This window comes from Ovis canadensis, chromosome 8 (assembly GCF_042477335.2).
Source record: "Ovis canadensis isolate MfBH-ARS-UI-01 breed Bighorn chromosome 8, ARS-UI_OviCan_v2, whole genome shotgun sequence".
NCBI lineage: Eukaryota > Metazoa > Chordata > Mammalia > Artiodactyla > Bovidae > Ovis > Ovis canadensis.
The window spans coordinates 82,847,077-82,870,081 of NC_091252.1; the positions used below are offsets into that span (position 1 = coordinate 82,847,077).

At 41.4% G+C, this 23,005-nt stretch overlaps 1 protein-coding gene across 5 annotated transcripts in view; it reads left to right on the forward strand.

Annotated features, from left to right (window-relative positions):
• SAMD5 (sterile alpha motif domain containing 5) overlaps positions 1 to 23,005 on the forward strand; it is a 708,715-nt gene that overhangs the window by 34,166 nt on the left and 651,544 nt on the right. The window contains exon 2 of one of the 5 annotated variants that reach the window (XM_069598654.1): positions 16,842 to 16,901. The exons of the other annotated variants lie outside the window; for them this stretch is intronic. Within the exon in view, the coding sequence (XP_069454755.1) occupies positions 16,842 to 16,865 (24 nt within the window). The 3' untranslated portion in view covers positions 16,866 to 16,901. Of the gene's footprint in view, positions 1 to 16,841; positions 16,902 to 23,005 lie in introns of those variants that run through there. 5 annotated transcript variants of the gene reach the window in all.

Genomic DNA, 23,005 nt, shown 5'->3' on the forward strand with positions numbered 1-23,005 from the left:
ATATGTAAATTGTAGAAGTGAATTTGGCACAACACTTGAAATATTCTGCCTGAAATTGCAGTACTTAATTGTAATCTAAGATGACTGTCGGAATAGTTGCTTTTTTAAGTCTTTTCCGTCTATAAGATGTGAAGGCAGGCCCTTGTCTTATTTACCTCTTCAGCCCCAAGGCGGGACACCATGCCTGGTGCCTGGCAGGCACCCATTCAATAGAATGTGCGCTAAGAGGACACTTGCCTCCATTTTCATCTTGCTCATTAATTTCAACAAACGAGTAACCAACATTCAGGTCAGAACCATGCTCTTTATTATTATGGGTTGGTTTCCAACACAAGCGTTCAGCCCAAAGCAACAAAAGCATACTGTGAGAATCACTTGGGTATTATGGAATTTACCATAAGGGATGTAAGTGTTAGTCGCTCAGTCATGCCCAACTCTTTGCTACTCCATGGACTGCAGCCTACCAGGCTCCTGTGTCCATGAGATTTTCCAGGCAAGGATACTGGATATCTTTTTGTAAGTGATATGCTATGCATCATTTATATTAGTTACATGTATAATATGTTTATGACTGTATCTGTGTGCATTCATTTCCCCACTATGAAAGTGAAAGTCGCTCAGTCGTGTCTGACTTTTTGCGACCCCATGGATTTTACAGCCCATGGAATTCTCCTGACCAGAATACTGGAGTAGGTAGCCATTTCTTTTTCCAGGGCATCTTTCCAGCCCAGAGACTGAACCAGGGTCTCCTGCATTGCAGGTGGATTCTTTACCAGCTGAGCTACTACGGAAGCCCTTCCAGGTTGTTGTGGTTCAGCAGTGCTGTGCCCTGCTGGCTCATGGTCGCCGCCCCGGGTCCCCGCCGCTCCAACTGCGGCTACCACTTCCCGGCTACCACTTCCCTGCCGGCACCTGCGCACTGCCTTTGTTTGTCCTGCCTGCTGGGGAGCCAGTTATTAACTATTAACTGCACTCCACTGAGGAGGCCTTATTGTGTGAGTTACTTTTAGGATTTTAAGTAGTCAAGGTTAACTTAAGTTCTTCTGAGCTGAGATTTTACACACCTGCCATGCAGCCTGGTCCCAGGAATGGTCAGACCTTGGGCAGGGGAGGAGTCTGGTAGCACTGCCAGAGGTGGGTGGGCAGGTTAGGAGCTCAGACTCCAACTGAGGGACCAGCCCCACCCCCATCTGTGGAACCCAGGGATGGAGCCAGGTCTTTTGGAGATGAAGGCTTGTCAAATTGAGTGGGTGGGCCACTTTTAAGAAACAAAATGCACAATTAGGTCAAAGGCCTGGGGAAAGCTCAGGTAAGAAGCCCGGAGGCTTCTGTGTGTATGTGTTAGTCACTCAGTCACGTCCGACTCTTTCTGACCTCATGGGTTATAGCCTGCCAGGCTCCTTTGTCCATGAGACTTTCCAGTCAAAAATACTGGAATGGGTTGCCATTTCCTTCTCTAGGGGATCTTCCTGATCCAGGGATCGAACCCAGGGACAGAACCCAGGTCTCCTGCATTGAGGGCAGATTCCTTACTATCTCAGCCACCAATGAAGCCTTCATGGCAGACCTGACTTTGATCAAGTAAAGGGAGCATTTTAGGGATCAGGCAAATCTCTCAGGGATTGCAAGACATGATACCCAGGAAGCTTAGTGGTGGCAAAAGACAGGAAGAGACTTACTGAAAAAGGTTGAGGAGTCTATATTAGAGGACAGAGTAAATCAGTAGGGTGTGTGCATGGTGTGTGTGTTTGTGCATGTATGTGTGGAGAGAAAAAGAAGGAGGGAGTGAGAGTCTGATTTATTTTAAGGCATTGGCCCACATGATTGTGGGGGCTGGCATTTCTAAACCTGTGGGCCAGGCTGGAGACTCAGGAAAGAGCTGATGTTATGGTCTTGAGTCCAAAGTCAGCCTGAAGACAGAACTTCTTCATTCTTGGGAGACTTCCGCTTTTTCTCTTAAGACTTTAAACTAACTGGATGAGACCTACCCATGTTGTTCAGGAAAAACTGCTTTAGTCTATTGTAGGTTGATTTAAATTTTAACCACATTAAAAAAAAAATATCTTCATAGCAATGTCCAGACTGTCTTGGACATAGCCAAGCCACATTGATACAGAAAATGAACCATCACAAAGCCTAGTATGAACTTGGACACAACAAAGGGTGGGAGGGGGCAGGTCACCTCCCGCCCCGGTGTGACAGTCTGCCATACCTGACATGCAGTAAAACGATACAGGTGGATTTTGGGGGGGATTCATCTCTGCTTTGCCATTGGCTGCTTTAGTTTTGGGTCCTGAGTGAGGTGAATCCTTTAGCCTTTTCAGCCTGAGTTTCCTTCCATATAAAATGACAGTATTTGTAGAGACATGCTATGTCAGAAGTGAAAGGGCTGGGTTTTCAACTTTTTTGTAGTACCTTTTATGAAGCAAAAATCTCATAAGGAGTTCCCAAGCAGAGTTAACAGGAGCTTGTCTGAAAGAACAGTTAGGGCAAGGAGTAAGAGTCAGATAACACACGCACAGCAGGTTGGGTAACTCATTGGTTTGAGAATCACCGATTTGTGTCATTCTAACCCTCTTTCCCATCCTGGCTTTGACAAAATCAAGATTTGACATCGCATTTCTCCTGGCTGCAAAATTGGCTAGAAAATTCTCTGTTGAAAGTTGTGTCATTTGCCCTGGGTTGCACTGATTTGCTTAAACACAAGTGTACATTTTGACATCTAGAAACATTTTTTTGTGATTTTAAATGAGAATTTCCTCTGCTCAGTCCTCTGGAGAAAGTTCTAGTGAGAGCAAGTCAGAAATTTAGAAAAAAAAGTGTATTTGTGTATAGTGGATTTAAGATGTTGTGTTAGTTTCTAGTGTGTGCAAAGTGAATTGAATTAATTATACATCTGCATATAACCACTCTTTATTATTTTCCTATATAGGTCATTACTGGATAGCAAAGTCAGAATTATAGAACTTCCTTGAACTTATATAAAAGTGAGAAAATTTTAATTAAAAAAAATTTACTATCAGAGTCTTTGCTTTGCCATATCTATAGGTTTGATTTGCTTGGAGCCGAACTGGATATTATGACATTTAGGTCTAAATAACTTGAGGAAGAGCATCTAAACCTAAAATTATGGCACTCTTGAGTACTGGGAATTATGGGCAGTTTTTAAAAAGACTTCAGTACGATGAGGGCATGATTTCTGTTGATGAACTTACAGTTATAAGAAAAATTTATGAAATATTACATGTGTAACTTAAGTGATAGCTTAAGGCAGCAAAGATGGGGAAAGCAGGGGGGCTGCTAGTTGAACTGAGTTTAGAATAAGGAGAATGAATCCTTCAGGGTGGGGTAATCTGGGAATTTCTAACATACAGGATGAAATTTGAGTCAAGTTTAGATACGAATTGAGAGGAGGAATGGAGGCATTCCAGGAGAATGTGAAATGTAAGCAAACACGTATAAGCAGTGGGAAAGGAATGTTCAAGGGAGAGCAAAATCCTTTTTTTTTTTTCAAAGTATATTCAAAAATAAGATACTCAAAGGAGATTAAGGCCCTTCAGATGCCAGTGCATTGTGATTGGAAAATTATAATGCATGCAGTTTATAAAAAGGCTCCCTATGGTGGCACAACCTCATTAAAAGAAAATTCTTAGTTTTGCAGGGCTGTAACCTCTATAGCGGACATTAGGCAAATTAGTAGGTGTTAGTATATAGGAAATTTAATTTTAATAGGATGGTTACACTGCATGCTCAACCTTGTGATGTAAATAGTAAATACTATAACTACACAGATACGTGCATTCATGTGAATGCCAGTATTTATGGAATACATTTAAGAGGCAGTTATTACATCATTAGCTATTAAGCTTACACATAAAGTTATGTTCATAATATCACCATCCCTTCCAGTGGCTTGGTGGCCCATCCTGTGTTCATTGCTCAAACGTGCACTGACAAGAATGTTGACATTATAAACTTTTTGTAAATGGAGTGACATCCTTTGGTCATTTTTAGTAAGGAGATTGATGCTGCTGTTGTGGGGACTGTTGCAGTCCCCATCGCATCTGATTGGTGAGGGTGGCTATGGCAGTGATTTGCTTGTTGGTCAGTCTCTAAGCCCTGTCTGACTCTTTGCGACCCCATGGACTGCAGCATGCCAGGCTCCCCTGTCCTCCACTATCTCCTGGAGTCTGCTCAAATTCATGTAAAGAGTCACTGATATTGTCTAACCATCTCATCCTCTGCTGCCCCCTTCTCCTCTTGCCCTCAATCTTTCCTAGCATCAGGGTCTTTTCCAATGAGTCAGCTCCTCACATCAGGTAGCCAAAGTATTGGAACTGCAGCTTCAGCAATAGACCTCGGGTTGATTTCCTTTAGGATTGACTGGTTTGATCTCCTTGCTGTCTGTCTAAGGGATTCTCAGGAGTCTTCTCCAACACCACAATTGGAAAGCATCAGTTCTTTGACTCTCAGCCTTCTTTATAGTCCAACTATCACATCCATACATGACTACTGGAAAAACCATAGCTTTGACTGTACGGACCTTTGTCATCAAAGTGATGTCTCTGCTTTTTAATATGCTGTTGTAGCTTTTCTTCCAAGGAGCAAGCGTCTTTTAATTTAGTGACTGCAGTCACCATCCACAGTGATTTTGGAGCCCAAGAAAAGAGTATCTGTCCTTGCTTCCACTTTTTCCTCTTCTATTTCCCGTGAAGTGATGGGATGCCCTGATCTTGATGTGGTTTGGGGAGGGATGCACTGTTTAATATGCTTTTGTGGGTGGTATATTCTATTTGATTTTTCTGTTCTATTTTTCTTTTTTCATATTACGATTTTCCTTAGAAATGTAAAATCCTGGTGATTAAGAAACCATCCACATAGTTTTGCTCCAAAATTGACTTCCCCTAATTTGGCCATGTAAAATGCTCTTACTTATTGCTTGAGACAAAGCAAATGCTTTCAAAGTTAATTCTGAATAGCTGAAATTCTTTGGCAACAAAATAATTCTGAATACTGGCAGAAAATTTATGGATTTCAATTAGAGTTTGTAGGGTATCATAATTCCCGTTTTATATTCCATGCAGTTCAGTGTTTTGGATTTTTAATGGGGCCAGTGCAGTAATAATAAAAGTGATTCAAAATGCACCCAGTAATTACAGAGATTTGCTGTTGCCTTTGCATTAAAAATGATGATGATTTACACTCAGTGAAATTGCAGTCTGTGGCTCTATTTAGGATATTCTTGCTATTAAGCTGCTTATTAGTTATGGTCACTGATTTAAAGCTTAAGAGCTGTATTAGAGGGCTGTGAAATTATTTATTCTTTAATAGATAATAGTAAATTTGAAACAGACGTTAGGTTAATTATAATCTTGTACATTAAGAATATGTATCAGCCCTTTGTCTTTTCTTAGGTCTTTTGAAATTCATTTCAAGTAAATGGCAGATGGGTGATTAGGTTAGAAATCCTGGTATATTCACTTCTTCTCCTGGTTTCTAAATGGTTAAACACCTTTCTGAACGTTCAGGGAAATAATTTGACTTCTCATTGTAAGTCCTTCTCTCTGCTAAACAACTGCTAGTTTTTACTTTCAACTTGTCCTTGTTGCAGGTTGACATTGCTTAAATTAGGCTGAGAAGATCATAGGGTTAGCCCCATTTTCTGATGTGAGCGGTCAATGCGGAGCAGAGATGTGGTTAAGGCCAATACACTTTAAAAATTGGCACAGCAGGAAGGAGTTTGTCATTATTCCTACTGTTGATGATTACATGTATGTGTATAAATTTGTATGTGTATATGTGCGCCTCATTGTAGTTTTATGTAAGACAGAAATTATCCAGTGTAAATATCAGATGTGTCAGAATGTGAGTTTCTCATAACAGTAATTAAATTTGATATTCAAGTTCCTGTGTTAAAGTCCTCGTGTAATGCTTAGATGTTGCACTAAAGAAAAAGTCTAAGATAAAGAGATTCTGTCCAAACTTGTTAAATTAAATCAAATGAGCAAATACACATGTATTATTTAGGATAAATTAATATTATTAAGCTGTGCCATAATAGGAAAATGATCCCACTCAATTTCAAAACCTTAACAGATACTTATGTATGGCCCCAAGAAAGTCTAGTATATCTTGGTGGAGGCTCTCTTCCACACAGTGACTCAGAGATCCAGACTCCCTCTATCTAGCAGCCTGCCATCTCAGCACAAGGCCTCTTCAGGGACAAGAGAGCTTGAGATTGGATCTTGCTATTTTTAAACAGTGTGACCTGGAGATGACTTCTGTTATTTCTACTTAAGTCCTGTTTGCCAGAACCCCACCGTATCCCTAACATATTTGTAGGGGAGCCTGAAACAGTAGTCTTCCTTTGTGCCAAGGAAAAGGAAGGGGCGTCAGGGGAACATACAGTGTTTCCTCTGCTGCGATATGCAAATGCTTCTGAACTCTGCATATAATCATGTGAATTTATCATTGGAAAAATGCCAGGAAGGCATGACATCATTTAAGCAGTTTTATCACCCCCGCATCCCCCTACTCCATGTGCCAAGAATCGATAAGAAAATCAGCTGGTTGTACCTAGTGTCCTGTCACTTGTGCTGTGGCGCATTTTGGTTTTTCCTAGCTTTTCTCTTTCCTTCCTTTAGAGAAGTTGGTGGCCCAGCACAACCGTGACCCTGCGCCTGGGCAGGGTAAATCATACAGTATGTTTGACCTGAATCTGTCCCACATTGGCTCCCGCTTTTTCATCACTGATCCTCCTCCCTTTTTGTTCCCAGAAAATTCCCTCCTTTCATTAGAATTAATGATGCACATTCTGAAGGTGGGAAGGAGTCATTATTTAGCCATTTAAGGTAAGGGGTGGCGGCTGCACTTTGCTGGAGCAGCCATGAAGAGATACCCCACGTCCAAGGTAAGAGAAACCCAAGTGAGATGGTAGGCACTGAGAGAGGCCATCAGAGGACAGATAGACGGAAACCACAGTCACAGGCAACTAGCCAATCTGATTACACGGACCACAGCCTCGTCTAACTCAATGAAACCAAGCCATGCCGTGTGGGGCCACCCAAGAGGGACGGGTCATGGTGGAGAGGTCTGACAGAATGCAGTCCACTGGAGAAGGGAATGGCAAGCCACTTCAGTATTCTTGCCTTGAGAACCCCATGAACGGTATGAAAAGGCAAAATGATAGGATACTGAAGGATGAACTCCCCAGGTTGGTAGTACCCAATGACTCATTGGAAAAGACCCTGATGCTGGGAAATATTGAGGGCAGGAGGAAAAGGGGACGACAGAGGATGAGATGGTTGGATGGCATCACCGACTCAATGGGCATGAATATGGGTAAACTCCAGGAGTTGGTGATGGATAGGGAAGCCTGGCATGCTGCAGTTTATGGAGCCGCAAAGAGTCAAACACGACTGAGCGACTGAAACTGAACTGAACAATAGAAGACTAGGGTGATAAATCTGGTTACATGTTGTATTAGTTTTCTCTTGCTGCATGACAAGTTTCCACCAACTTAATGGTTAAAAATAACCCTCATTGGTTATCTCACAGTTCTATAGGTCCACACTCTGGGCAAGTTGGCTGGATTCTCTGCTTAGGGTCTTAGAAGGCCAAAGCCAAGGTATCAGTCAACTTGGGCTCTTATCTGGAGGATTTGGGGGAGAATCTGCTCTTAAGATCGTAAGTTGTTGGGAGAATCTAGTTTGTTCAGCTGTAGATTCGAGATTCCACATTTTTGCTGGCTGTTAGTGCTGGGCAACCAGGGGCTGACTGTATGCCTTCTCATGTACGCCCTTCCATCTTCACTCTGGAAGTGGTGAGCCAAGTCCCTCTCCTGTTACCAGTTTCTCTTTCTGTCTTCTAGCCAGAGGAACACTGTGTTAAAATGACTAGAATTAGATTAAGCCAGCCCAAGGAATCTGCGTTTTGTCATACAGTCTAATTTAATCATGGGGGTGACATCATGTACTCATGGGCGTCAGCCTTACTCAAAGGGTACGGGCTTTGGACAAAGGCGAGAGTCAGTGACGACATTCTTCAAATTCTGTCTCCCTTTAGTGCTTCTGCCCAGGATAGGTTAGAAATGAAGTTTTTGTTGTGCAGAACCTTTTTTTTTTCCCCCCAAACACAGCTTTAAAAGGGAAGAAATCTTTCTACAACAGGAATTAAATGCAGGTAGGGGAAGAGGGGGAAACTGAGGTTAGTGAGGTGGGAGGATGAATTTTCTTGCAAAGTATTCATAATGTATACAAAATACTTAAAAAGCAACTTAATTTGGATAATGGGGATATAAAATAGCTTATTTAAAAAAATTAAGACTATAATCATAAAAATACATTTAATAAATAAAGCAAGGAAAAAAATATAATACTAGGCAATTAAAAGAGAGATTTAGTGGAGAGTGGGAAGTGGGGGGAGAGAACAGAGACTAAAACATTCAGAGATCTTACTAGAGTAACAATAGCCCTTAAGGCAATGGCACCCCACTCCAGTACTCTTGCCTGGAAAATCTCATGGACGGAGGAGCCTGGTGGGCTGCAGTCCTTGGGGTCGCTAAGAGTCGGGCATGACTGAGCAACTTCACTTTCACTTTTCACTTTCATGAATTGGAGAAGGAAATGGCAACCCACTCCAGTGTTCTTGCCTGGAGAATCCCAGGGACGAGGGAGCCTGGTGGCTGCCCTCTATGGGGTCGCACAGAGTCGGACACGACTGAAGTGACTTAGCAGCAGCAGCAGCAGCCCTTAAAGGATAGTGTTGCTGTTTCTAATAGCCAGGTTGCACTTTACATACACAGTGTCAAAATTTTCTTACCTGTTGCCAGTTCAGAGAGATCACCACTTAGACTGGCATCCCACCTCTCCCCTTCAAACTGCTAGTGAAGTGAGTGAAGTCGCTCAGTCGTGTCCGACTCTTTGTGACCCTGTGGACTGTAGCCCACCAGGCTTCTCCGTCCATGGGATTCTCCAGGCAAGAATACTGGAGTGGGTTACCATTTCCTTCTCCAGGGGATCTTCCCGATCCAGGGATCAAACCTGGGTCTCCCACATTGGAGGCAGCTGCTTTAACCTCTGAGCCACCAGGTAGTACTGTCTTTAAAGACCTGCCCTAATTTGAAGTTATCTCGGTTATTTGTACCTCTCATTGTTTATTCTCTGTCTCCCCTCCCGCTCCCTAAAGTGTGCACTCCATGAAGGGAGGGGCGTAGCTGCCTTGCTCTTCTAGGCATTGAGCCCAGTGCCTAGAACTGTGCTGTGCACAGGATGAGCACTCAATAAATACAGATGGAACGAGTAAACGACTGAAATGGTCTACCACCCTTTCATCATTGGCCCCTGAGGCAGATCAAATTAAATAAAGGCTTGGAGGTTAGTTTTCTCTCCCAAATAGGGACTCCCTTTATTTCAATGAGGCTCTTCTAACCTCTTCCCTCTTCCCACTTGGTTGTTTCATCTAATAGAATTCTGATGACACTTAAGTTTGTATGAATACAAAGACCTCGATGTTTCTGCTCAGCAGGCTGATAAATCAAATGTTCTAACTGCAACATGCTTACTTGCAGTGGTATTTATTATTAAATTGAATTTTGTCTTGTCAGGGAATGCTTGCCTTGCTATTTAAATTGTTTCATTGTTACATTAAGTTGTTAAATTTAAAAAAAAGAGATTTTTCTGTAAAGTGTTTATACTTTTCAGGTAACTTGAATATAAAATGTTGATGAATGTTCCCTAACTTTGTCCTGGAATGGGAATACAGAGAATTGAAGCCTCGGCCCAGGTCTGTCATTAACGTCCTTAGAAGTCAACATTACTTGTGATTTCTGAGAATCATTTCAACATCCATAAGATGAAGAAATTCACAACATAGGACGTGTGATGGTTTTTTATCCTTCCCCATGAGGTATCTCTCATGCCTTTTTCTTCCTCATTGGAAAAAGATTTAGTTTCTTTGATTGAGACTTAATATTCTTAAATATTGATTGCCATGTGCTCAAAGAAAAGATGGTACCATGAAAGAATTTTCACAGGGTTCCTTAAAGTGAATTGCCCCTCTTACCCTTGGCTTTTCTCCTGTGAAAATGAAAGTACAGAGTAATAGACTGTGTTACTCTACTCTCAATCACCTTGCTACATTATACCCTTTCTGCCGGAGGATTATATATTCCAGCCCTTGAATTAAATTTAGGCAGATGGCATGTTTTAGTCAATGGAAGGTGAGTAGAAGTGATATGGACCTCTTCCAGGCAGAAGCTTTATAAAACTGTGCAGAGTTCACAAATTTAATATTTTCCCTCAAACAGCAATGATTGGCTATGTTTTTGATGGAGACTGATTTGTCAGCTTTGGTCCTAGAGTGAAGAAAATGTCCCAGGATCCTAGCATACCCACCTTGGAATTGCATCATAAGTAAAAAGAAACCTTTGTACTTGTAATTCATTGAAATCATGGGGTCATTTGTTCCTGCAACATAAGTGGCCCATCTTCACTCATACACATGCCTGATGCTTGTGTGCATCAGTTCAAATCATCTTGGCCTTGCTTCTTATTCCACCCACTGCTGGGTGAACAGTTCTGCACAAGCTTCAACAGGTAGCTCTGAGATGTAGCCTGACCGCTCACTGGCTCAAGCCTGTGCTTCTTGTGTTCTGGCCAGGAGCTCCTTTGACTCTGTCACTGGCTCCTATGAGAGCTGACTGGGCATTCAACGTGTGTAAGCATGAAGTGCAGAAGAGTGGCCACCCACGAAGCAAACCTTGACAAGTGGGTAATAGAAGATGAGGGCTAAATGCTTCTTTCTTCTCTCGCATGCACGGTTTTGAAATGCATTTCCTGAGGTTCCTCTGACCATTTTAGAGAATCGAACAGCACATCACAGAGTGGCCAGGTGCATCCTGGTGTTTATTTCACTCTCCCTGGCCGCTGTTTCTGCTCTCTGGGATCACATTCTCAAATAAATGACCTGTACCTAAAGCTTGTGTCTCAGTTTCTGTTTGGTGGAGGAACCAGTCAGACATTTTCTTCAGTTCAGTTCAGTCGCTCAGTCGTGTCTGACTCTTTGCGACCCCATGAATCACAGCACGCCAGGCCTCCCTGTCCATCACCTCCCGGAGTTCACTCAGACTCATGTCCATCAAGTCCGTGATGCCATGCAGCCATCTCATCCTGGGTCGTCCCCTTCTCCTGCCCCCAATCCCTCCCAGCATCAGAGTCCTTTCCAATGAGTCAACTCTTCATATGAGGTGGTCAAAGTACTGGAGCTTCAGCTTCAGCATCATTCCTTCCAAAGAAATCCCAGGGCTGATCTCCTTCAGAATGGACTGGTTGGATCGCCTTGCAGTCCAAGGGACTCTCAAGAGTCTTCTCCAACACCACAGTTCAAAAGCATCAATTCTTCTGATTAGAACATTATCTACCACCAGAGTGAATTCTTTTAAGTAATTCAGTGGTGTAAACTTTAACTTGACACTGTAAAGGATTTTTACTACATTTGTAGAAGCTTGTGAAGCAAGCCTAAGCACTTTGTTACTCAGCCTGGAAGTTATTGTTAGATTTGCTGATTCCAAAATACGACTTTCCCCTCCACCTCACAGAGATTAATTTCCTGTCCTTAGTTCTCAGTCCATTCTGATGCTGTAACAAAGACTTTATTTAGGAAGCATCATGTTTTTTTGAGGTTCAGTGATTTATTGACTAACATACTGTTGGGGTTCCCTGGTGGCTCAGATGGTAAAGAATCTGCCTGCAATGCAGGAGACCCAGGTCCTGTCACTGGGATGGGAAGATTCCCTGGAGGAGGGCATGGCTACCCACTCTAGTATTCTTGCCTGGAAAATCCCATGGACAGAGGAGCCTGGTGGGCTACAGTCCATGGGGTTGCAAAGAGCCGGACACGACTGAGCGACTAGCACTACACTACTGCTACTAGGCGAATGTTTATTTGTTTAAGTTTTATTTATTTATTTTAAAAGCCAATTAGATCTTCACCTTTCCTCGGTTGAATTTTGTTTTATAACAGGTGTCACAGAGTTCCTTGCATGAACAATAGGATGGATTGAATAAAGCAGGCAGATGTTTAAATGTTAATACAGAATTGTGGTTTTGGTGAAACTGTTGTTTTCGGGAGCTCTGAGTGGCCAGTCTACTGATAGAGGCAAGTGGAATGTGTGTCTGCGTCATGGGAAATACTGCCTTGTTTAGGAACTGAATTGGCCAAGTTCCCATAGTGTCTTGGCTCTGTTTCCCCTTCACCTCCTTGTCAGTCCGTTTTCCAGAAGTCTTAAAATCACAGCATGGTAAGACCAGAGGGTATCTGAAAATCATCTCATCAAACTCCGTGTTCCATAGATCAGAGGACAGGCCTGTAAAGGTTAAGGAAAATGACTCGCTTTGGCAGTGGAAGCGAGAGAAATGGAGGAGGTGCCATTTTGGTTGTTAAGAAGTTACCATTATTTTCTGACATAATTAAATTCTTGATTGTGATGCTCTTAAATGAACCATGAAATTCTAAGTGCTTCCAATGCAAGTGTGATTTTTAACTAAGGCTTTTTTCCCCCCCAATCTGAATGTTAAGGTGGCAGATGCATAACTAATCTTAGCTGAATCTATATTAAGAAATCAGCAAGGTGTCTTTATTTAACTTGCATCATCTGTGAATATAATGTAGTGTCAAATAGCATGATTTTGCACATGATATCCTAAAATAAAAACAACTCTGCCTTCAAAGTGATGGCAGAATGCAGTTATGTGAGAGGTGATTTTACATTAGGTCCCAAAGGAAACGGGAAACACAGAAGAAAATAGTTGAAGAACTGGTTCCTAAATGTGATTTCAGCATATGTTTATACATATTTTAAATACAGTTTTATCTGAGGGACAAAAAGTCAGCTCTTGGGATTGTGTTCCATGTCATACAAGGGAAACTCCTATCAACAATAGGGGGTTTCTGAAATCTCTTGTTATCCTAGTTTTGAATTGTCTGAAAGATGTGTAGTCCACTGAACTCTGTTTTTGCTTGGGGATGTTTCCATGGATCTGTGTTAGTTCCAGGAAATTTCGGTCCTTTCTATTATCTCTGGAACCAGACATGATTCTTGCAGAAACTACATGGGATTATCTATTTCTTTGTTTTTTGACATCTTTGTTACAGTGGGTCAGATTCCTAAAGGAGTAAACAATGAAAAATTGTCAGGCTCAACTGTGGAAGATTGTGTGAAGATAAAAGCAAACTATTCTGATTTAAGTCATAAAAAATGTTGGCCTTTAGCTTATTGAAATACTGCTGTATTCAGATGTACTGAAATACTTCTTGACTGGCATACTCACCCATGCATGACTGGAGCGACCACACAGTATTAAAGAAGTTGCGATTCTGGCATTTGACTTTCACTTGGTTAATCTTTTATTTTAATGTATTTGAATTTCTTCAAGAACATGATCTTAGTTTCTGATGATTCCCTTTCTTCAGTGAAAGCATCTTCTAACATTAGAAACCCAGACTCTTGAGGAATTAATCCAAGGGTCTTGGAACCTACTTGGGTACCGGCTATTCTCAGTGGATTTGTACATAAATACTATGTTTCATATAAATTTATTTGAAGGAGTTCTTGAACTCTTGGTCACTTTTTTACACAACAATGTACATTTTATTTTCTTTTTCTTTCGTTTTGACTGCATCATGGGGCATGTGGGGTCTTAGTTACCTGATCAGGGATTGACCCACATCCTCAGCAGCTAAAGCTCAGAGTCCTAACCATTGGACCACCAGGGAATTCCCTCTTGGTCACTTTTAAAGCAACAATTTTTCTCAAAGAGTGGGAAGAAAGTAAGAGTATAATATGAAGTTACTCTCTTTTCTGAGTGTATAGTGAGGGTGGGGGGGTATGCATACACATGCCCTATGGCAAAAGTGGGGGGTCTTATGGTTTAAAACAATTAAAAAGAGGTTTTTATGCTTGAATAAGCTGAGAACAACTGCTATGGGAGTTATGTTCTATAGGGCATGCTTCACAAAGCTAAATGAAATTTTTAAAAGTTAATGGCTAGACAGTGCTTAAAGCACACACACTATTCATGATTTATTCTAATAACATTTGTGGGTGACTAACTTAATAATGTTGCAGCACATCCATTATGATTTTGTTCTGAAGATGTGTCTAAGTCTCTATGCCTCCTTAGGGGTGGGTTTTTATATCACTCTGTGATTGAATGAAGAAATAGAATTCCATGCCTGTTATGGGGCATGTATTAGAAAAAACATTCAGACACTTATATCCGCTTACACTGTGCCAGATACTGTTCTAAACCGTCTTGCAAATATTTTCTCTTTTAATTCTAGTAATAACTCTCTGAAATGTAGGCAGCACTGTGGTTCCCATTTCAGATGGGAAAGAAGCACAGAGCAGCTATGTGTCCATGGTTACCCATCCAGGAAGTCGTCAGCCTGGAGTTTCCTTCCAGAGTCTGAGCACGGATCTCTAACCCTGCACTGCTTCCCCCAGGATTTCACTTCTGTCCTGGCAGGGAGGGATGTGATGACTGCCGAGGAAAACCTGGAGGACAGGCTGGTTTGGTTTGGGGAAGTAGACCCATGCTTCCTCCATTCTCCCCTACCCTCCCCGCCTCGACATCTCTCACACACACACACACAGAGCCACCCTGGGCTTACTCTGGACACGTGACACTAGGCTACCTTGAACTGTAACTGTTTGAAGCCCTCTGATTTGTGTTTTGCACCCAAACCTTCTCGGAGTATCACTTCATAACAGCAAGTGTATGTGTGCAAAAGACCTTCAGTGTGTGATGGAACTCAGTCCTGTTTACATGTTTTGCTGCTTCAGGTAACCCATTTACATGTCCTGAGTTCATTTGGACAAGGCCAGCATTTTGAGGATTATTCAGAAGACTTCATAAGTACTGTTGTTGTTGTTGTTGTTTTTTAAAACAGTTAACTGATGGTTCTTAAGACCCAGAATGAGGCCATCAGAGCTTGTGGCTTTCTTGAGACATTTGAAAGTGTCCTTCTTTCCCCTGCAAAAATCAGAGAAGTGGAGTGATGGAAAACAGCAGAGATCCCCTGAGTAGTGCTTCACTGTGGCTGCCACTGAACATGCAAATGTGCTTTCCAAGGAATTGCTAAAGAGGATTATGACAGTTGTCTTGCTTCCCTGCCCATTCCAATTTGGCAGGTGAGGTTAAAGCCCAGTGGAGGCCACGCTTCAGTGTTCCGGGAGCTGGGACTGGACGCCAAGAGACAAAGGGTTATTTTTAATCAGAGTTGCCTAAGTCACTTCAAAAACTCTTGCTTTTGTAAAGGCTGGCAAGCACAGTCCCTTTGAGAAGTGTTTCCCCTGCCCACCCCTTCCGCCCAAGCCAGCCTAGCTATCTTTGCAAACCCTCTCCCCAGAGGAGGAAAGTTAACTCACCTTCAAGGCAGAAAGACTATATTCAGACTTCCTAGTTTCATGAGGTTGAGGCAGGTAGGGAGCCAGGAAGATAAATGCAGAGTGATTGGAAGGAAGGAGTTATTGCAAAGGGCAGAATTATATTCCAGAGTGATGCATTGGTCTGTGATCCACTGGTGATTTGTGTGTGTGTGTGTGTGGCCTGTATCTCGACTCTGGTGTCTAGAAGTGGTTTAGACTATGGTTCTCAATGTGTGGTCCACAGATTCCCTGGGGGTCCCCAAGACTCAGTTTGCAAGGTAATTATTTCATAACAGTACTCTTTGACATTATTTGCCTTTTTTACTTTGTGGACATTTGCATTAGTAGCACAAAAGCCACTAGGTGTAAAAATGCTATCACATTAATGCCAATTAAGGCAGAGACACTAAACTACGTTAGTGCTTGTGGCATTCTTGTACACATGCCAAAGAAAATGACCATTTTCCTTAAAATGGCCTTGATGAAGCAGTAGAAATTAGTAAGCTTATTAAGTCTCAACTTTTGAGTACATGTTTTTTGATAACCACTCACAAAGATTTCTGTTGCAAATGGAAGTGAATGTGAACCTTGTCTCTTACTAACCCCTTCTATTGTTGTCTAAGTTACTAGCTCAACTAGCTGCTTTAGTCATGGAATATCATTTTCACTTAGAAGAACACTGTGGAACAAACTATGGTTACCTACTGGATATTTGGCAGCTAAATTTCTTGAAAGTGAATAAAGTGAACCTTTCCCTGGTGGCTCCGATAGTAAAGAGTCTGCATGCAATGTGGGAGACTCAGATTTGATTCCTGGGTTAGGAAGATCCCCTGGAGAAGGAAATGGCAACCCAATCCAGTATTCTTGCCTGGAAAATCCTGGGAGCCTGGTGGACTACAGTCCATGGGGTCACAAAGAATCATAGGCTACTGAGCAACTGGTAATATTTTAAGAAAAACAATGGACAATATTTGTTAATAACAAAATTTGAATATTTAAGTAAAACTTACATTAAAAACGTGTATGCCACAGTAAAACTGACAGTTTCCCAAGACTTGAAGCCTTTTTTGATGAGGTAGGTGGTGATAGTAGCATATGTTTCTTTTTTGACATTGAATGATGATGAAGTGTGAACATTTAGAAGATTTGCATAACTCAGGAACCCAGTACTTTCCAAATGATTAATGCATGATATTACCAAGTCATATATGAGAAAGGGTCTGTTAATAGTAGAAGACAGACAGATTTTCATATCGTTTATGGAGTACAAAAAGTTTATTGCTATGGTTTCAGATTTCACATTGGAACTGACTTAAGAAACTATACGTTGTCAATTTTGGCATGGTATCAAAAGAATGTCTACAATTGTCTACCTGGAAAAGCTATTAAAATATTTTCCTCTTTCTAATGACAGATTTTCTTCATACATTTCAACTAAAACAGCATATTATCACAGTTCAAGTGTGGAAGATGTAAGTACTCGGTAGCCTATTAAACTAGCCATTAAAGAGATATGCAAAAATGAAAAACAATGCAATGTTTATTATTAATTTGGGGGTAAATATCTTTCATAAAAATGTTATTTATATTAACCTGATGAATGTACCATTTTAATTTTTAGGTGAATTAAATATTTTAAATATTTCTCATTTGCAGTTTCAAATATGGTAAATATCAAGTTATTTTATTTATATGCATATATATATGAATTACAATTCATGAACAAAAGCTCTTTGAAATCCTCTGTGGTTTTTAAAACTACAAATTGTTCCTGGAACCAGATGTTTGAGAACTGCTAATATAGAAATCGCCATGTTGACTAGCTGGAGGTTTCTGAACTGTTAAAGGAGTCAAAAAAGTTCTCCAGGTTGGGAATAGTAACTCTTTCATTACATATCTTTAAGCATACAATGGAAATTATTTAAATATTTTCCTCTGTGAAATGAAAACCTCTTAGATCTCAAATATGCTTACATTGCACGTTAAACTCTCATTCTTCAGTTCTTCAATAACTGATAGCAGAATAGAAAAATACTGGCATTTACATTCATTTTTAACTTATTGGAAATAAAAATGTCCATGTATGTAGTATGTGATTTGTAGAGAAATACTTACAAGTAGTCACTGAAACCTTTTTTCTTATCTTGCAATTTAAAGCAAATCATAAATATTCAGGTACATAAACTAGTGGACATCAAGCAAAATAAAAACATTCACCCCAACTGCTGACTATTTTATATTTTTGATTGTGTAGGAAATAGTTAAATCTCAGTCTGCATCTTAATATACATGGAGGCCATGCAGAAACACAGTATTTAGTTTTTAATGTATTTTTTATAAATCATATTTTCCTACATAATTAAATAGTTGGCATCATTTATTTAATAGGATGAAGTTAAAATTTTCTTATATATTATGAATGACATTAAATATAATATCTAAGTAAGTATTATGCACATTTCTTACCCTGAATAAAAATGAAATACTTTTTGCTTAAAATCACATTTGCATGTACTGCTGAAAATGAAGTGATTAAAAATACTCCTAAGCTCATTTGAGAAATTATATATTTCTATGAAAGGGTTGCATATTAGTTTCTGAGGGCTGTACCACAAACTGAGTGGCGTAAAGCAACATACATTTACTCTCTAGCAGTTTGGGAGTCCAGAAGTATGAAAACACGGTTTTGGTGAGGCCGTGCTCCCTTCCAAAGCCTTGAAGGGAGAATTCTTCCTTGCCTCTCTCCCAGCGTCAGGTGGCTCCTGCCATTACTGGGCTTGTATGAATAGCTGCATCACTGCATTCTGCGTCGCTGTCTTCATATGGCCTTCTTTGTCTGTGTCTCCTCTCCTCTTGAAAGGACACCAGTGATGGCATCTGCAGAGCTTACATCATCTGCAAAGGTTGTATTTCCAAGTTCACATTCTGGAATTTCAGGTGGCTGTGAGTCTGAGGGGATGTTATTCAACTATTGTACATTCCCAATCAAAAATGGTGGGGGGAATTCCCTGGCGGCCCAGTAGTTAAGACTCCTTACTTCCTTTTCAGGGAGCATGGTTTCAGTCCCTTATTGGGTGAGTCCTGCATGCTGTGCAACCAAAATAAATAAATACATATATAAATAAAACAAAAATGATGGGGAGTGCAGGCATACTTTTACAAGGGTGGACTTCACTGTTGGATAGAACTGCTCTGCCACTAACTTGACACTCTCAGGATATCTACACTTGAAAGCCTCATATTCTTTGTAAAACTGAGTCCAGGAGAGCCATCATATGGGCTTATGGTAAGAAGTAAGGGAGATTATGTTTAAGTATGCTGTGTCCTCAGCACAGTGCCTGGCACAGAAGTTTATTCAGTTACTGTTAGTAGCTGTTGACTGTTACTGAGGTAGACTGGTTATAATCATAGTATGTACTGTAAACATAAAGAACTAAAGAAACTAAAGAGCCTCTTGATGAGGATGAAAGAGGAGAGTGAAAAAGCTGGCTTAAAACTCAACATTTAAAAACCCAAGATCATGGCTTCTGGTCCCATCACTTCATGGCAATTAGATGGGGAAAAAGTAGAAACAGTGACAGATTTTATTTTCTTGGGCTCCCAAATCACTGTGGACGGAGACTGCAGCCACAGTATTAAAAGGCACTTGCTCCTTGTAAGGACAAACCTAGATAGGGTATTAAAAAGCAAAGACATCTCTTTGCCAACAAAGCTATGGTTTTTCCAGTAGTCATGTATGGATGTGAGAGTTGGACTATAAAGAAAGCTGAGTGCTGAAGAATTGATGCTTTTGAACTGTGGTGTTGGAGAAGACTCTTGAGAGTCCCTTGGACTGCAAGGAGATCCAACCAGTCCATCCTAAAGGAAATCAGTCCTGAGTGTTCGTTGGAAGCACTGAGGCTGAAACTCCAAAACTTTGGCCCCCTGATGGGAAGAACTGACTCATTGGAAAAGACCCTGATGCTGGAAAAGATTGAAGGAGGAAGGAGAAGGGGACGACAGAGGATGAAAGGGTTGGATGGCATCACTGACTCAATGGACGTGAGAACTCACGTCTCCTGCATCTCCTGCATTGCAGGAGCATTTTTACCACTGAGCCACCTGGGAAGCCCTAGTATTCAGCATCCTGTAGCATTTATCACTGTTTCTGTTCTGGACTTCTATTGAGCGTTTCTAGGCCTGTGTCTTGATCACTATTTTGGGTAGCATTCGGAGACTTTGAAGCATAGTATAGAAAGCCCCTAAAAGCCCTTTCATTGTCATTCCGTGACAGTCCTGCCCAGCCCAGCCTAATCTGCCCTCTTGGAACTGTCAAGCTGATTTCATGTCACAATTCTCTTGGTGACTGTTTCAGAGCCCCCATGCCACCTTCAGGTGCTTTAAAACTACCCTTGCCCCCTCACCTCCCCTTCTGCAGATGGCCTTGGCTACGTCATTACCTAGAACGTCGAGTCTGTTGCACAAGAGCTCCCTCGCCCCTCCTTCATCTCAAAGTGTTGGCATCTTTGCCCATCTGTTCTTTGTTCCCTCTGTTTCTGGTGAAAAATTACCCTCTCCCCTCTAAGACTAATCCGTCCTCTGGGTATCTACTCTTGGCCCTAGTCATGATTATGGCCCGTAATTATCCCTTTGTTTTCTTGCATTTGGTCTCTCTCCATGGAACCCTTCCACTCCTCTGTAAACGTGCCCAGATCCTTCCTTGTTCTTAAAACCACTGTCCCCTCCAGCTACTATTTTGCCTCCTTAACTGTGCTATTATACTTCTTGAAAGTGTGGTGACCTAGCCCCAGCTTCATGTTGTGACCAGCTGTTAATTATTATAAAATTGCTGAAAGAACAATTCAGAATTCCTAACAGTTCAATTCCTGATAATTTCTTCCTGGTAGAGATAAGACAGGACCAACTCTGATCTGGGGAGTGAGGGAGGTCCTAGGCCTCTTGTCTCCTGGAGTTTTCTGCAGCTTGCAGGGCACAGCCTCGTGGGCTGCTCTCCATGTGGGGGAATTTTAGCATATTTGGAATATGCGATGACGACAACAAAGTGCTTTTAAGAAATCAGGAATTTACATAGCTATTCAGTTGGAAAAATTATAAAGCCAGTTAATGCCTGGAGGAGAGAATAAACCAAGACGCTTTTGTCTTTTAACCTTGGAGTCTTTTCCTGAGGGTTTGCTGAATAAGAAGGGGTAGGAAAATTTCCATCCTCTCCAGTATACTTTCAATTTGCTGAAAACCTGCAAATTTAATCCTGAGTGAAGCCTAGAACTCTTGTGAGTCCAGAGAAAGTGGTGAGTAGCAGTGCAGTTTGTTATAACCTATTTAGTTTTGTCCAGAAACTAGCTAGTAAATCAATACTTAGCAAGGACACACCATAAATGAAGACAGGATAAAGAACGGTTTATAATGCATTTGGGTATTTGTGTTTACAGTCAAAAAAAGAAAGTATACACAGGTCATTCTGGAACGGGCAAATGTTTTTCTAGTCTACAGAATCCCTAAGAAACCTACCCTGTGGAGCACCTGTAGCAGGAAGGATATCCATGCCAGCTCACTGTGTAATATGACATCGGCTCCTTCAGATTGTTGTTCTGGGAGGCAGCCTCAACCTTCCCAGCAGCTCAGACGCGCCCCTTAGAGGCATTTGGAGGAACTGAACGGTGACCATGAAGATTCCGATGGGATTAGTCAACATATTGATATTGATATTTTTTCTCTGCCATGTAGGCAAAGGTATCTATACTCCTGTCTGACTTGCTAGACTTAAATTTTCTTGATAGCAACTTAGTTTACTGAGAAATTGGATGGAAAAATTTTACTGTGGACAGTTGAATCAGCCAGCAGTAGTAGTACATGACATGCTGTATAATATTCCCAGGGTGGATATTGCTGTTGTTCTTTGGAGGCCAAGTGCTGTCCGACTCTTTGCGACCCCATGTTCTACAGCAAGGCAGGCCTCCTTGTCCCTCACCATCTCCCAGAGTTTGCCCAAGTTCATGTTCATTGAATCGGCGATACCATCCAACCATCTCATCCTCTGTTGCCCTCTTCTCCGTCTACCTTCAGTCTTTCCCTGCATCAGGGTCTTTTCCAGTGGGTTGGCTCTTAGCATCAGGTGGCCAAAGACTGGAGCTTCATCTGCAACATCAATCCTTCCAGTGAATATTCAGGGTTGATTTCCTTTAGGATTGACTGGTTTCATCTCTTGCTGGACAAGTGACTCTCAAGAGTCTTCTCCAGCAGCACGGTTCAAAAACATCAATTTTTTGGCACTCTGCCTTCTTTATGGTCCAACTCTCACATCCATACATGACCACTGGAAAGACCATAGCCTTGGCTATATGGACCTCTGCAAAGTGATGCCTTTGCTTTTTAATACACTCTCTAGGTTTGTCATAGCTCTCCTTCCTAGAAGCAGTCGTCTTCTAATTTCACGGCTGCAGTGGATATAAAGAAGTCTAAAATGTGGTTATGCCTTTGGAGAAATTTGAAGCTAAAATGAGGCTGTATTTATACACACCTGCCACCTCCCCAGTCTGTTAGAGTATTACCAGTCTTCCTTGGGTCCATAGTGATAGGTAGTGTGACATGGCTAAATGTTGAGAAAGTCATGTGGTAAAAAAAATCTTGTATATCAGCAGATTAGTGCATGTGTGCCATCCAGGCAACATTTGTACCATTATTTTTTATTAATTTTTTCCTAAGAGACAGTTGCTGCTGCTACTGCTGCTAAGTTGCTTCAGTCGTGTGCAACCCTGTGCGATCCATAGATGGCAGCCCACCAGGCAGCCCTGTCTCTGGGATTCTCCAAGCAAGAACACTGGAGTAGGTTGCCATTTCCTTCTCCAATGCATGAAAGTGAAAAGAGAAAGTGAAGTCACTCAGTCTGACTCTTAGCGACGCCATGGACTGCAGCCCACCAGGCTCCTCGGTCCATGGGATTTTCCAGGCAAGAGTACTGGAGTGGGATGCCATTCCCTTCTCCGAGAGGCAGTTGACCCACCCCCAATTGTAAGGAAATTGCATGGACTATTATTGTACAGTCACCAGTTTTTTTGTTTTGTTTTTTTTTTAAATCTCAGCTACCATAAGTGGAGAATTTATTGTTTCTACATCTGCAATGGGGCTACATCCTTTTAAATAATATCACAATAGCAAAATAACTTCTAAATGGCTTATCCTGAACCTGATAGTGATTGCCTTTTAATTAAGGGGAAATTAGAAGCTAAAAAGAGTAGCAGACCTGAAGTCAGTTAAAAATCAGAATAATCAGCTAAGAAAAAAACACATTATCTCATAAAACTTAATATTTAGCCACAGGATAATAGTTTTTTTTATTCTTTCAATAACTTTTTCTGTGCCTCCGTACACCCCCTTTGTTTCTCTGATTGGAACTCTAACAGATTAGAATTGCCAGATATGTGGGAAATGAAAGACTTCCTCTCTTCTTCTCTCACCCTTCTTAATATCCTAGAACAAGTAAGACTGAGAAAGCCACAGTTCAGCCCAGGAATTAGGTTTGTATGGCCCTGAGGTAAGAACTCTGAATGTCTCAAAGCAGGTCGGGGAATAATTAGGCCA